This window comes from Macrotis lagotis, chromosome 3 (genome assembly GCF_037893015.1).
Source record: "Macrotis lagotis isolate mMagLag1 chromosome 3, bilby.v1.9.chrom.fasta, whole genome shotgun sequence".
In the NCBI taxonomy this organism is placed as follows: domain Eukaryota; kingdom Metazoa; phylum Chordata; class Mammalia; order Peramelemorphia; family Peramelidae; genus Macrotis; species Macrotis lagotis.
The window spans coordinates 195,026,870-195,043,767 of record NC_133660.1 but is presented as its reverse complement, the minus strand read 5'-3'; the positions used below and the strand labels follow the sequence as shown (position 1 = coordinate 195,043,767).

At 35.7% G+C, this 16,898-nt stretch overlaps 1 protein-coding gene across 1 annotated transcript in view; it reads left to right on the top strand.

Annotated features, from left to right (window-relative positions):
• Positions 1-2,080: 2,080 nt before the first annotated feature.
• The window catches only part of SOD3 (superoxide dismutase 3), a 69,062-nt gene continuing 54,244 nt past the window's right edge, over positions 2,081-16,898 (top strand). Inside the window, exon 1 of the mRNA XM_074229694.1 lies at positions 2,081-2,143. Coding sequence (XP_074085795.1) covers positions 2,124-2,143 — 20 coding nt within the window. The 5' untranslated portion in view covers positions 2,081-2,123. The remainder of the gene's footprint in view (positions 2,144-16,898) is intronic.

The window sequence follows — 16,898 nt, the reverse complement described above, 5'->3', positions numbered from 1 at the left end:
GGCCCTTAATGATATTGATTGATTTTGCTCCAAGTCCAGGAATCTTTCTGCTATACAGGCAAGTTAACCTCCTGGCAATTTTTTTTTTTATGGCTTTCCAAGGAGGTGTGAAGTACTCAGAGAGGCAACTGAAGCATCACTTTCCTGTGCTGTGAATGCTGAGAAACGAATTGATGGAGAGCTTTTTTTCCCTCCTTTCCTCAGGTGACATTGCTTTGGTTGGATGCTGAGCCAGGTGCACTGCAGCTTTCAAAATAAACAACAAGATAAGGAAATGCTGAAGGATATAGAGTCAACCCAAACTTTTAGAAATACTTTTCAGAAACAGAAACTCTCCTGCCACCATCACTCATAGCAACCATTTAGTGAATCATGGTTTTTAGAGCTGGAAGAAACCTGAGAAGTCATTTAGGGATGTCAAACTCAAATAGAACTGCATCACTGAAGGTCACATATTGACTCAGAAAACCACGAATTAACATTTTATATATATATATTGCACTGTATTTTTGCTTATTTGGCTAAACATTTCCCAATTAAATTTCTTTCTTTCTTTCTTTCTTTCTTTCTTTCTTTCTTTCTTTCTTTCTTTCTTTCTTTCTTTCTTTCTTTTTTTGATTTTTGCAAGGCAGTGGGGTGAAGTGACTTGCCCAAGGTCACACAGCTAAGTAATTATTAAATGTCCGAGGTCACATTTGAACTCAGGTCCTCCTGACTCCAGGAATGGTGTTCTATCTACTGCTTCACCTAGCTGCTGCTCCTAATTAAATTTCTATCTGGCTTTGAGGCTGTAGGTTGGCTGCCTTTCCAAAAGAAGGAAAGAAGGCCCAGAGGGTGGAAGTGACTTTATATCAGATTAAAAAGGTCTTGGATTCAAACTGAGGCTGCTGAGAGCCAAACTCTAAATTCAGTGGAATAATTTAGAATAAGTCTTTGTTTAGTACAGAAAATTTTGACTAAGGAAAAGAAAGCAACAGTTCAAAATGACCAAGATAACTTTTTTCCCTTCTTTAAAGAACCTCATCACTAAATCAAATAGTAAAAGTTCTTAGCTCTCATAAGGCAACTCCATTTAAAGTTTAATTAATGTTCATTATTTAGCTAAAGTTATAGTTTTGTTACTTAGTTTTTTAGTATTAGTTCTTTAGTTATTATTGATTTTGTTATATGATATGTTAGTTTTGGGTAAAAGTTACAGCAGAGTTGTATTTTTTATTTGTCCTTTGTGTACCACATAGGATAATGGGGCTCCTTTCATAATCAATGCATTCTGTAGTCCATTTTAGAAAACTTGAAATATCATCTGGCTATTTTAAAATAGCTATAAGCTGGAAAGAGAGAAAGCCTCCATCTATTGAGGACTGACTGAACAAACTGTGGTGTAGTAACATAATGGAACATAATTGGGCCAGGCCACAAGAAGCAAAGAATATGAAGAATTCAGGGGAAAATGAAAAAAACTTCTATGAATTCATTAGTCATTCAATAAACATTTATTATTATTATATTAATTATTAAGTGTCTATGCTGTTTCAGACACTGTGCTAAGTCAGCTCTTTACAAATATCATCTCAATTGATTGTCACAACAAACCTTGGAAATAAGGTACTAATATTATCCATTATACAGTTGAGGAAACTGAGGCAAACAAAGGTACACTCAGCTTCTAAGAGCCTGAGGGTGGATTTCTGGTCAAGCCTCCCCTGACTCTAGGCCCAGTGCTCTATCCACTGTGACACTTACTTAACTCTGACTGGTAGGGGGCCAGGTTATTGAATGACAAACAGGAACTGCTGCAGAGTGAAGTGAGTCAGACTCAGAAAAACAATTTGTATAAGGAACAAAAACCTCAATTAAACTGAAGATGAATTCTGATTATATCTGATTGTTGATCTTAGCCCCAAACAAAAGATGACACAATGTACTTTTTGATAGAGAGTCCAAGAACTTCAGGGAAAGAATGTTCTTGAATAGTCTTGGGTGTGGTCTAGATAGATGGAACATTAATGAAGACACTATGCTGAGCACTGGATATAAAAACACAAACCAGACAATCTCTGCCTTCAGAGAGGGAGCTTACATTATACTAGGAGAAAACAATACTAGGAACAGTAGCCTGGAAAATGCTGTGGAAGATGACCAGGTACTTGATCAAATAAAATGAAAACTTACCTATCAGAGCAGGAGGAAGTGGGGTTTAGACAAAAGCAGGAGGATGTGGAAATGACTGAGAAGTCATTGGGTCAACTGTTTTTGTTATCTATTTTTTTTTCTAACCAAAGAGTGCTTATTGTACAGTGGCAGTGGGGAGACATATCTGGAAATAACTGAAATACAAAAGAAAAAATGACAGTTTTCTTGTTAATTATTTGCATTTATGACAGTGCTGGTCTTGTTTGTGATTTATTTGATGTCAACTCTTGGTCAGGAGAACAACCAATTATACTATTTTTCTTATGGGAAAAAGTGATTTGCTTTTCAATGATCAACAGCATTTCTAGGGACGAAAAGATGGTCAAAATATGTTTGTGTGTGTGTGTGTATGTGTATACCTATATATGTATATGTATATGTGTCTATATGTTTATGAATATATTTGTTACTTATACTACATGCAACAATTTTCAACAATCATTTTTTTGACTAGATTTTGAGTTTTACATTTTTTCTCCCTCCTTCCCTTTCCTCACCTCTTCCCTGGACAGAAACCAATCTAATACAGGTTATACTTGTATAACCATGCTAAACATAGATCCATACTAATCATGTTGTGAAAGAGGAATCAAATTGAAATGGAAAAAATATTAGAGAGAGAAAAATTATGCTAAGACACTTTTAAAAACTGAAGATAGTAAACTTTGGTCTGCATTTAAACTCCACAATTCCTTCTCTAGAAATAGATGTTATTTTCCATCACAAGTCTTTTAGAATTGGTAGACAATATATTGTTCCTATATGAAACCCTGTTTTCTAATCCAGGTATGTCAGGGAACAAGAGTCCATTTGTTTAATGTATTGTTATTTGGGCAGACTTTAAGATGTTCTGGATGAAAGGAAAGAAATTCCCTTTCAGAATCATTCTTCAGAAGTACGAAAATCTTTGGTAGAAGTTCATAGCCAAGTTCAATTCATAGGACAGAGAGACAAAAGCTTGTCCTTTCTGTTTTGAGTTCAGGTTTGGAGATATTTGGGAAGTGAAGTGGTACATGGGAGAGAGAAATGATAAATGATCTTGAAGTCTGTGCCTTTTTTCTGCATGCTAGACAGCCCCTAGGAACATAAGTAAATGTTCAGGAAAATGAAAAAGAGAAAGTTTGGGAGCTGGGGCCACTTCTCTATGCTGAGTTCTGGGTATCATTGTCACTTTTTTCACCTATTGTATTTACCCAAATATGTAAACCTGAAGGAAAATTAGCTCTCCATTTTCCTCTGGATATCAGTTGATTTCTCTAATGATTTATATCTTTTGCACCAACCTACCATTAGAGTTTATTCTTCCCCTTTCTTTCTTCTTTTTAAAATGGCCTGAACCAGCTCAAAAACCTTTCTGAAAAACCACAACTCAAAACAAAGTGGGGTCTGGTAGACTTCTCCTGCTGCCCTGAGGCTTATGGGAAGCTGGTGAGATGCAAGATAGAGCAATCGTTTTGCAGCCACCTTTTAGGGAACTGCTGGGAGATTTTTTTCAGTTGGCTTAATCTTTTCCTCTCCTTAGCACACATTTTCTGTGAAAGCGAATGACATAATTAAGCTTCCTCCATCCCCTAATCCCTGCTTGCACAGTGTCAGACAGATGTTTCCTTAAGTCCTGTAGCTGCCCACTTCTTTCTGTCTGGCTCCTGAGAGTGAGGTAAGTTGTGGGTAGCAGATTTCTAAATGGGGCCTTTAAAAGGTAAGGCACTCTATGGAAATCAATTCTATGTGGGAGCTGCACCTGGGACTCCTGCTGAGACCCAGAAGGCACAGGGCATTCTGGGGAGGGGCAATCCCAACTGGAAAAACACCCCTGCAGAGAAGTCTATTCCTTCTCTGCTGCCTTGACCAAGAATAGAATTTGTGCCTGAGAGATTTCCCAGAGTAATGCTCTCTCCTTCAAGAGAGAGCACACAGCCAAATTGCCATCATATTCCACCAGTTAATCATCTGATAACAAAGGCAGGAGATCTGAACCAATCCCTCTTGCTTGAATAGAGAGGTCAAAAACATAATGGAGACCCATTTGTTTGAATCCAGTGAGCTGCCACTAATTAGCCATGGGTTAATCTGGCTAAATGCAGCATCTGGAAGGTAGGAACCGTGGATTTTCAAAACTAAGGAAAAAAATAGGACCTGTAGGTTGGTGCAACAGATATAAATAGATGCAAAAATTTTCTAGATGTGCAAAATATTCCTCAGCCCAGTGAAATAATTTCTATTGATATTGTCTTAGTGAATAATAGAATTATATGAGTTATATTATCATATGCCTGATTTATATGTATATATGTATATATATATATATATATAGACTTTCAAGGAAATCTAGTCCAGTCCCTTTAACTTGCAAATGAAGAAACTGAGGTCCATTCATATACTAATAGCCAGGACCAGTAAACAAAAGATATCAAGAACTGTTAGTTTTTCCTTTTCTTCTTTACTTCCTTCTCTCTCCTCCTCCCTCTCCCTTTGTTCCTTTCCCACTTCAGTCTTTGAGACTGGTCCAACTTTCTTTTGGTCCCTGGATCTATGCCAACTTGAACTGCTGCAGTAATTTTTCAGTGAAGGCTATGAACCCAAGTGGATTCTACAAAATAGGCTGTTTCCTCAACCTCAGTTTCCTCATCAGTATTAGATGATCTCTGAGATCCTTTTGGTCTCCAAAACTTATGACCACTTGTGCTTGATCTCATATCATCCAAGAAAGGCTGGACCATTTAGGAAACTGGAGCATTCTTAAGTTCGTGAGATCAGAAAATTGAATGAATTCTAAAAGATGCAAAGATAACAATCTTATTGGAGAAGGGATGTCTTAAATGAGAGCAAAGAAAGTTGCAAGAGGATAAGCTATAAAAATCCAATATTCTATTAGGGATAGGGATGGAATTTTGAATTAGAAACAGCAATGTTGGATTTAGGCCACTGATGCTTAGAGCTGGAAGAGATTTTGGACACTATCTTGCCCAACTCTTTCCTTTTATAGATAATGTAAACATGGACTGGAGAAGTTAAGCCACTTCTGTACATTCACTCAGGAAGTTTGTAGCAGTCTGTTATAGATTGGAGGTCACTTAAAACATAGTCCAGGACTTTTCTCACTCTGTCAAAGCTGTGGGTGAAGCTATATACAGATGAGAAAGAGAGGGAATAAGTATTTATATAGTTCTTGCCAAGCATTGTGCTAAGTACTTTACAAATATTAATTCACTTATCCTTACAATAACCTTGTGATGTAGGTGGTGAATTTGTTGTTAATGTTGAGTTATTGCAGTCATGTCTGATTCTTCATGATTCCATAAGGAGTTTTCTTGGTAAAGATACTGGAATTATTTTGCCAATTCCTTCTCCAGCTCATTTTGCAGATGAGAAAACCGAGATAAACAGGATTAAGTAACTTGCAAAGAGTCACAAAACCAATGTCTGAGGTCAAATTTGAACTCTGGTCCTCTGAAGTCAGGCTAGTACTTTATTCACTGTGCCACCTAGTTACTCATTCATAGGTTATATAAATTTTGCTTCTTTCTCCTCCCATGACCGTCTCGGCTACTGTTTCTAGCTTCATTCCCTCATTTACTGCAAAGACCCCCTCAGAGTACTGGAGTGTGGAATGGAACTAGTAAACATACTCAGAGTCACAAATGATGGCACCAGTAATGGTCTGCACCAGTAATCTCATTTTCACAGCTTTAACGCCTACTTCCATATAGATAACTCCTAAATCTCAATCTCCACTTTCAAACTTTCACACTAGTTCCTATCAGAATGTAAATTCTTTGAGGGCCAATCCTGTTTCATTTTTGTCTTTGTATGCATGTAGGTAGACCCAATAAATATTTGTTGAATTAAATTCAGGTCTAAACCTATATTTCAAACTACCTATGGGATGTCTCTACCTGAATGCCTCATGAGCAACTCAAACTCATTGTGTCTAAAACTTATTTTTCCAACTAAACCTGGTACTCCTGACTTCATTATTTCTATCCGGTACCTCTAGCCTCCCGCCCCCCCCCCCCCACTATTTTTTCCTCTCTCTTCATACCATATCAGTTACAAAGACCTTATTTTCCACCTCTATGGTACCTCTTACATGCATTACTCTTTTTACAGTCATTATCCTACAACAGCCCTTCATTACCACTTACTTGGATTATTGCAATAGTTTCTTATTTTCATTCTCTGACCCTTCTCCAGTCATTCTACTGGCAGAATAAAGTCTTTTTATGCATTGATCTAGCTATATTTCTCTTCTGATCAAAAATCTTTTGTGACTTCCTAATACAATTGACTCATATCTGCCTCCTAGCTTCCAACTAAATTTTTATCTTTTATAGAAAACCTTTCCCAACTCTTTTTAATTCTAGTGTCTTCCTATTGTTATCTCCTGTTTATGTTATATAGCCTGTTTGCCCATGGTTGTTTGCTTGTTGTCTCCCTCAATAGATTGTAAACTCCTCCAGGGCACCCTTTTTGCAAGGCAATGAGATTAACCCCACTGCTTTGCAAAAAAAAAAAAAAATAACACACAAAAAAAGGTCACACAGGTAATTATTAAGTGTTTGAGGTCAAATGTGAACTCAGGTCCTCTTGACTCCAAGGCCTGTGCTCTATTTACTGTGCCACCTAGCTGCTCCTTTTGTTCCTTTTTGTAAACAAAATAGACACTTGTCAATGCTTATTGATTGACTGATTAGAGTCAGTAGAAAAAGTCTTTTACAATTTGGCACTATTCATGAAAGTCAAATGAATTACTCTTTTTTTTTTTTAGGTTTTTGCAAGGCAGATGGGGTTAAGTGGTTTGCCCAAGGCCACACAGCTAGGTAATTATTAAGTGTCTGAGACTGGATTTGAACCCAGGTACTCCTGACTCCAGGGCCACTGCACCACCTAGCCACCCCCAAATGGATTACTCTTGTGTTCTCAAAACCATCCTAAGTTGTCTTATCTGTGCCTTTCTAATGATTTTTGCTGTGCCATTAATTTACTTCTCCATCCTCTATTGTATTTGTAGAATTTCTTCTAATTCTTCAAAGTCCATCTATGCTAATCCAAGAAGATTTGTCTAATCCTTGTCTCTCCCTTATAATGAACTTCCAATTTATATTTCATATAACACTTTATTCTGCAACTCTCTAATGTTATTATCAAATAATAGTGTATTAGAAGAGAGGCAGCTAGGTGGTACAGTGGATAGAGCACCAGCCTTGGAGTCAGGAGAACCTGGGTTCAAATGTGACCACAGACACTTAATAATTACCTAGCTGTGTGACCTTGGGCAAGCTACTTAACCCTATTACCTTGCAAAAACAAAAAACAAAAAAAATAGTGTATTATAAATATCTGCAATTGTGCCTCATCTCTCTACTAGATTGCAATCTCTGTTAGGGCAAGAATCATGTCTTATCTATCATTTATATAAATCTAGCAGAATGACAAGCACACAGCAGGCAATTAATTAATATTGGTTATTATGGAATGTTATTATTGTCATTGCTTTGGTCTTCTCATTCTTTTGATGAAGTTCATATAGAAATTATATTATTGTTCAGATGTTTTTCACTTGTGTTCGACTCTTTGTGATCCTGTGGGATCTTCTTTGACAAAGATACTGGAGTTGTTTGCCATTCCTTATTCCAACTCATTTTAAAGATGAGGAATCTGAGCAAACAAGGCTAAATGACTTGCCCAGGGTCACATAACTAGTAAGTGTCTGAGAACAGATTTGAACTCAGGTTTTCCTGACTCCAAGTCTGGCCCATGGTGCCACTTAGACGCCCAGATAGAAATGGTCTCCTGGCAAGTCTCTGCCATGTTATTATCATTTCATATTTAATATGTTATGGACTATTGAACAGGTAGAGAAAAATGACTATTTTTAGTAATTGCATAAAAATTTTGAAATGCAGTTTCATCTTCTGAAGGCTCATTGAAAGTAACTTCAGGATAATTATAACAGCAGACAGGATGAAAAGTCATTCATTGTTTTTCATGGTTTTTATTTCTTCTGTGAGGTCTCTAAATTCGGAAAACTTTTTAGTCCATGTAATTGAGAAATTATGAGTAATATTTACTTTGGTGACATCAAATAAAAATGCCCATTAACATTTTTTATGGCCAATATTATCTCCATGGGCAGCAGTTTTGTTAGGTCTCATTGTAATATTCATTTCTTCAATCATCAATGATATTTTGGTGTTTGCATTTGTTGCATGACTGATCAATTTATGAGGGGATAGAAAGTTCTTGGTATGTAATTTTTTTCCCTTGGAAATCAATGGGGTTGAGATTTGCCCAAGTTCATATAGCTAGTAATAAGTGTCTGAGGTGGACTTGAACTCAAGTCCTCCCTGACTCCAGGGCCAGTACTCTATCCATTGCACCACCTAGCTGCCTCCCTGAGATTATATCTTTCTAAGGATTTGGTAGGTGCTAAATTTTTGCAACTTGTAGCCATATGTTAAACATTTTTGTTCTGCGTTGTCTTCATTGGACATTGAACATCAGCATTGATCATCTACATTAAATCCTGAATCCTTAAGCATTAAATTTGTAATTTCTGTGAGAAATTATATGGTCTTGTATTGCTATAAAAAACCTTTCTACTTCTATAAAAAAAATCCATGCAATTAGTCATTTGCTTAGTGCTTCTTTTTGGCATATTTTTGATTGAATTCATGTGGATGTGACTCATGAAGGGCCATTGGATTTCACTCTTAGATGTTAGTCTTTCATAGGCTCCAACAGAAGGCAAATAATTTTTGATAATATTCAAAAAGTCCAGTGTGCATGGTTAGTCTTTACTATTGTTCTGTGAATACCTGTTTCCTCCATAAGTATTTCTATAAGTTTTTAATCTGTTTAGCAAGTGCTTTAAAAAACATCTATGAATCTTCTTTCTCCTTTTTGACCAGAAGTGTAAATTTTTTTATAGTTGCTTGTGGGCGATAGACCTTGTATTATTCATTCATACTGTACATGTTTTATTTTGGATACTTTCTAAATGTGTTATGCATTTGTATTTTTCCAAAGATGTAGGGTAAGATTGGAATTGTGAAGATACTAATGTTCTGTGGTCTTCTCTTTGAGATTTGACTTCAAGATGGTAGGAGGTAGGGCAGCTAGGTGGTGCAGTGGGTAGAACACTGGCCCTGAAATCAGGAGGACCTGAGTTCAAATTTGACTTCAGACACTTAATAATTACCTAGCTGTGTGACTCTGGGCAAGTCATTTAACCTCATTGTCTTGCAAAAAAAAAAAAAAGATGGTAGGAGGTCTTTTGACAAATAGACAGTCACAGATTTTTCTTGCTATCTTTATGCTCCATTCATTTTGCCTGGAAAAACCAAGTTTCACCTTTGTCTTATGGACTCAGATTGACATCTATATTCATTCTTAACCCTTTAGTGTCTATTTTTCCTTGATATGCAATTAAAATTATTGATAAATACTAGAGGTTTAAGCAAAAGGAGAGATAATCCAGCATTTCTCAAACTTTTTGGTCTCAAGATTACTTTACACTTTTAAAAATTATTTGGAACAAGTTTTTATTAATGTAAGTTATAACTTTAATAAAGTGCCATGCCTGGAATCATGAATACCTCAGTTCAAAGTCACTTATCCTTTTTGCCTCATTTCCTCATCTATAAAATGAACTGCAGAAGGAAATGGCAAACCATTCCAGCATCTTTGCCAGGAAAATACCAAATGGAGTCACGAAGAGCTGGACATAACCAAAATGATTGGACAACAACAAAATATCACTATCATATTAAAAAATAAAACTGGTAAATTTTATAATATATATTAATTTATTAAAATGACAATTCATCTATTATATATTTAGATAATATTTTTAATAAAAAAACACAAAAGCTTATGAGAAAGTGTGCCATCGTTTTACATAACTTTTGCAAATCTTTTTAATGTTTGGCTAAATAGACCATAAGATTCTCATATCTGTTCTGCATTCAGTCTGTTGTAATCTGTTGTTTTGGTTGAAGTATATATGAAGATTTGGATCACACTTTATGTAGTTGAAAATGAAATAAATAATATTTTAATGTAATTTTGAAAATAGATTGCACCTTGAGGACCCCTTGCAGACTTCTTGAGACACCTAAGAGTTTGAGGACCAGACTTTGAAAAACCACTCATCTGGTCCATTCTTCTCATTTTACAGCTGAAGAGAATGAAGACCAGAAATATGACCCTTAATTAAATTACTTAGAGTCAAGACCCTCTTCTTTGACTTTCAGTTATATTTAAAATTGTATATGGGATAGAGTCAGAGGCAGATGTTTTTGTTCCTGATTCATTTGTATAAGTATAATGGGTTGTCACCTTTTCTTTGCCTCAAAAATAAAATACAAACTTACATAGCCTGGCATTTAAACATCTCATCAATCTGCCCCCTCCTATCTTTCCAGTTTTATTTTAGACTACCTGCATTCCTGAACTCTGCATTCTAGCCAAACCTATCTACCAAGTTGTTCATCAAATTTGACATCTCTTCTCTCTGTATCTTTGTCTAGTCTGTCCATCCTGTTCCTTTTTACATTTGTATATTGGAATCAATTTTTAACTTTCCTTTGACTTAGCTCAAGTGAAAGCATCAGCATGATGCCTTACTGGCTCTTTGAGTCATTAAGTTCTCTCTTCTCTAGATTTTCTCACATTTACTTCTCTGTTCATTTATTGCATCATTCTGGTAGAAGGTAAGCTTCTTGAAGACAGGGAGTATTTTGTTTTTATTCAGAATCTCTCCTAGTACAATGCTTGCAGGCATTTAGTGGGTGATTAGTAAATGTTGGCTCAATTGATTTCCATTCATAAATATATACCTGCTTTTTTACTTTTTCCTGAAAAGACTTGCTGATATCTTAGTATTTTTGGTAACATGAAAGAAAACTTTGAGTAAAGTCAAATGAAATCAATTTAATTCCATAAGGCTAATGAGAATTAGGTTTTTGCAGGTTCTCTCTTTCTCTGTGTACTCTTGTTTTGTCTGTCATAAACTCTGGGCGGGGGGGGGGGGGGGGAAGCTGAAAGTTTACCTGTCATATTACATTGGGGACATTTAATCATGGTCTCTGATCCCTCTTCCCACCATCAATCCAAGTACAACAATTTATGTCTCTCTTACTTTCCATGGATGGGGCATTCTTTGAAAGCCTGGCATAGTAGCTTCACGTCAAAAGATATGGGTTCAGGTCTTATCCTTATCCCTTACTAGCTATGTGGCCATGGTCATTTCACCCCATTTCTTTATGTGTAACATAAAAGTAATGATACATGAATTGCATAACTCACTTGGAGATAATTGTGAGAAAGCAACAATAAAATAATAATAATAAAATGGTATTTACATAGCATTTTAAAGTTCATAAATTGCTTTATACATATATATATATTTGTGTATGTATGTATTTATGTATGTGTGTGTTCTTGTTGTTCATTTGTTTTTTTCAGTCATGTTTAACTTTTTGACCTCATTTGAGATCGTGGCAGAGACAGTGGAGTGGTTACAAGAGCCTTCTTTAGCTCATTTTACAGATGAAGAACTAAGGCAAATAGAGTTAAATGACTTATCAAGGGTCTCAAAGTTATTAAGTGTCTGAGGCCTTAGTTGAACTCACAAAGATGAGTCTTCCTGACCCTAAATGAATGTATGCATACATATGTGTGTGTGTGTGTGTATTTGCATTTGTATATATAATTTCATTTAAACTTCCTAATAGACCTTCAGATTAGGCACCACTGGGGTAACCCACATTTTATAGAAGGGGGAAACTGAGACCTAAAAAACTTTAGATAACATGTCTATGCTTGCATAACTAGTAATTATCAAAGATAAAGTTTGAACCCAAATCTACTGACTTCAAATCACTTTATCTACTCCATTTATCTCCATTTATAAACCAGTTAGGACTTAATTCTTATGAAGGAGAATTTGGTGTAGCTTTAAACTTAGTATATAGTAATGATCCTTCCATCACACTATTTTACTGAATATTAGGTGGAAATTCAGTCATAACATTATAAATCTAGAAAAGGAAAGGATCACAAGAGCCATCAGGGTCAACCCCTTCATTTTATAAATGAGGAACCTAGAATTCTGGGAAACTAACTGACTTGCCAAAGGTCATGCAAATGGTAAGAGTCAGAAGTGGGACTTGAACCCATGTCTTCTGACGTAGTGGTACTCAATGCTGTCTCTTCTTTGTTCTTCAATTTAGTAACATTTGTGCATATCAACTATGGCCTCTGCTTATAGTCAGTCAACTCACTTTAGTACCTACTATGTGCTCTGGGATACAAAGACAAGCAAAAACAAAACAAAAAACCCAGGTAAACAAATCCAAAACCAGGCTGTGCTCTCAAAGAGCTCATAATATAATATGTGCAAGTCAATTAAGTAACAATCATTATAAAAGGAAATAAATCTCAAAGAAATTGCAGGAGGAAAAACCCACAAGCATCTCTCTACCTCTCAAAGATAATATTAATTTGATCTTGGACACAGCTAATAGCTCCTTTGCCAGAATTAGAAAAGTCTGAAAGATTGTCATAACTTATAGGCAATAATGTTTCATTTAAAGAAGCTCTATAGACATGTTTATGTTTTATCCTGTATCATCCCCAAAGGACTCCTGGGTCAATTGTCTATAGCTAGAACATTGTGTATACTTGATTTGCACAGAAACAAGGACCTATTCCAAGAAGCTATTATGTTTTTCCAATCAATAAGACTTGATTTTATGGGTGTTTAAAATCACACTAGCAAGACTCATGAATACAATGGGTAGGTGTTATACAAAGTCCAGCAAAGAGTTCTGCCAATTTCCATCATCCTTGTAAACTGAAACACCCTAAAATATTACCCTTGAGGTCTTTCTGGGACTTTGCCAATCTGGCCCACTGGAAATCTGAAATAAAAAAAAGTCTCTTCCAGGGAGTCTAGAGCATTTTTCAAAATAAGAGCTCTGGTTGCCAGAAAACTTTCTAGAATTTCCCCTCTAATCTCCCCAAAATACATTTAATGCTTCATTTGTCTGGTCAGCCTGTCCCTATGCATCTAAAGATCACAGGATTTCAATAGAAAAAAACCTTAATGATCATCTAATCCAATTTCATCACACTTTCATAAGTGAAGAAACAATCTTGGAGAGAAGTGACTGCTTCAAAACTGCATATGTAATTAGTAATTGAGCTAGCCTTTGACCAGTGCTTTTGAATTCATATCCAGTGATGATCTTCTCCAAGTTGGCTTCTAATAACCTCCTTTTGCAGGTTCCCAATATTTTCTCTCTTCTTTCATTCAACAACTGCTAAATCCCATCTTCCATGAAACCTTTCTATTCAAGAGATTCCTACTGTTCCTCCATGAGTACACATCTGAGGCAGTGTGCATGATGGGAAGAATGCTAGATATAAAGTCAGAAATAAATTAATTCATAAAATAAAACATTCATTAAGACTGTATTCTAGGCACTGTATTCTGGACTGAGTTCTAGAGATACAAAGCAAGATTCTCTTTCTCTCTTTTCTCAAAGAGCCTAAATTCTAAGAGAGGAAGACATTACATAAAGAACAATTTGAGAAGAAAATTGGGGTAGGAGAGTACCAGTAGAGCAGTTTGGGTTAGGGATAGATGGATATGAAGGACCAGGGACCTTATTAGATAAGATGAAAGTCCCCCAATCTGAGTCCAGAGCCTTAGGGTCCCAAGTTCCATTTGGAAGAAATGGCTACAATGCAGGTGACATGTTTTGGAGATAGGAAATATATGGTGGGTGGGGTCAATTATTATAGATGCTGAAGTTCATCAGTCTGAACCCTAAGATCCATGAGGATAACTAGATGATGCAGTGTACAGAACACTGGTCTTGGAGTCAACATGACAGAAGTTTGAATCTTATCTTAGACACTTGCTACTAATTGTGTGACCTTGGCAAGTCACTTAATCCTGATTGCCATCTCCAATCATTATGATCATATCTGACCACTGTATTCAGATGGCCTCTGGAGGAGAAAGTAAGGCTTCAGGCTTAACACAGCCCCTCCTCACTCAAATCCAGTTCATGTGCTTGTCATGGCATCACCTCCCTGATGTCATGATGTCATGGTCTTCAATATCATCATCATCATCATCATCATGGCAGTTTAAGTTCTGGTGAGAAGAAGAGAAGACAAGAGCTTAGAAGGCATGACTTGGAGATGTCTTAGGTTCAAATCCTACCCACATCACTTTTAGTTGTGTAATTATAGGCAAGTGGTTTAATTTGTTTCTTTTATCTATAAATTGGAAGCAATAACATCTTGTAGGACCTCCCTCACAAGGTTGTTGTGGGATTCAAATGAGACAAAATATTTATGATGCTTGCAAGCCTTAATACACTATATATGTTTTAGCTACTCCTGTTATTTACCAAATACATATTGAAAATCAAGATGAAAATTGGGTTGAGGACTTGGTAAAGATCCTGATTGAATTATTGTAAAGTCATATTGTAGAATATATTTTTAAGAGAAATGACATTTTATTATACTTCAATGTCCTTAGTCAGTTTGATGGAGAAGGTGCTATTTCTTTCAATGAAGATAACTTACCACCCCACTATTACTCTGATCCTACAAGAGTCGAATTAGCCAATTCTGTAGCCAAACAAGTCAATATCATGATAAGTCTTGATGAATTATGGTCTGTTGGTCTTCAGAAAAAGAGAACAACAGACCATTCCAAGCCAATACTTGAAGTCTTTCTAACTTACTAAGAACTGTTTTATCTGAGAACTCGGGTTCCACTCTTTACCACAATGGGATGTACAAAGTTGTTGGTACTGTTGTTCAGTTGTTTTTCAATTGTGTCTGACTCTTCGTGATCCCATTAAGGGTTTTCTTGGCAAAGATATTGCCTTTTCCTTCTCCAGCTCCATTACAGATAAAGAAACTGAGACAGATAGGGTTAAGTGACTTGTCCAGGGTCACACAGCTAGTAAGTGTCTGAGGCTAGATTTGAACTCAGGAAGATGAGTCTTCCTCACTCCAGGCCCCATGTTCTAGCTACTGTATCACCTAGCTTCCTCAGTATATTTTTAATTTATTTAACTTATATTAATATATCATATTTTATATTTTTGGTAGCACTGAGTATACAAATTGGCTACTACTGAAAATGTCTCTTAACAGTGAGCAAAAATTTTTTGTTTTCTTAATTAGGCTAAATATTCCTTTAACTTTTTTTTAAATGACTATTAACTTGCTCAGATTAACTTGCTTCATTCTTCCAAGATAATATAAAGGGAAATTTCAGTTCAGTCTATGTCAGAATGATCACCAATCTAGAGTTAATAGGAACTAAATTAGATTTTACTGCATATATTAAAGACGATGTTTTCATTGAAGATTTTAAAATTTTCTATATTTCTATGTTGTTTGCATTAGGTTTTTTCCTCAGATTATACACTGAAGAAGATATGAAACTATAATGTGAAATTTTTGTTATGGTGCCTAGTCCAAGGCCATCTATAACCACACACTTAAAGATATCTTTTAATAAAAAAATGATTGAATGAAAAAAAATTATTAAGTGCTAAAATGGACCAAGTACTGTGCCAAGCTCTGGATAATGAAGGCAGGTATTATTATCACTAGCTGGTTGATATATTCAGTTAGAAATAAAGATAAGAAGCAACAACCTCATATAATTATCTAATGATTAATAATATAGTTGTTAGTGTAAGCATTGAGTCTTTCTCACATTCATATAATATTTTATGATTTTACCCACCAAGAGACTGAACAACCTGTTTAAATTTACACAGGAAGGGGGTGGGACACACACACACACACACACACACACACACACACACACACACACAGACACACAGACAGAGACAGAGAGAGAAGAGAGACAAAGATAGACAGAGGCAGAGAGAGGCAGACAGACAAAGAGAAAAAGAGAATTCTCTGTAGAGAATTCCAAGACTTCTGATTGTTCTCTATCATTGCTCTCTTTTTCTTTTCCTACAATACTTAACCATATTCTATGAATAAAATGATATACCTGGAATCAGGAAGATCTAAGAGAATACCTGGTCTAAAATGCTGTGTGATCCCAGGAAAGTCTGTTTGCTTTTATTGAGAGGATCCAATGAAATAATAATTTTAAAATAATATTTTTAAAACACTCATTGATGCTATAGAACTATTTATTCCCTTTCCCTATCCCCTGATCTGTAAAAATAAAGGAATTGTACTATAAGATGTCTAATATTTCTTACAACTCTGAAAGTCAATGTCTGAAGGACTATAACTGACAAAATATAAGCTTTGGAGGAGGAAGAATGGTCCAGCTTATTGATCTTCTCATTAGTGGCCATCAAGGGATGGCTTCTTGAAGGAGAATGTGGAATGTGTGTCTTAGATATTTCATAGTGTTATCATCTTTGTGTGACAGTGAAAGAAATCTTGCCACAAATTTGAGATATACAAAAGACAATAACCATTTTATTAAATACTTGCTATGTATAGAGGATACAAATACAAAGGAATTTATATTTTGTGAGGCAAAATGTACATGTACAGAAAGCACATTAAAAATCATACAAGATTCTGTTTTTTGGGGGGAAGGGAGACACTAGTCTCTAGGGAGATTAGAAGAGGTTTTATGTTGGGGTAGTCTTTAAATGGAGTTTCAAAGGAAA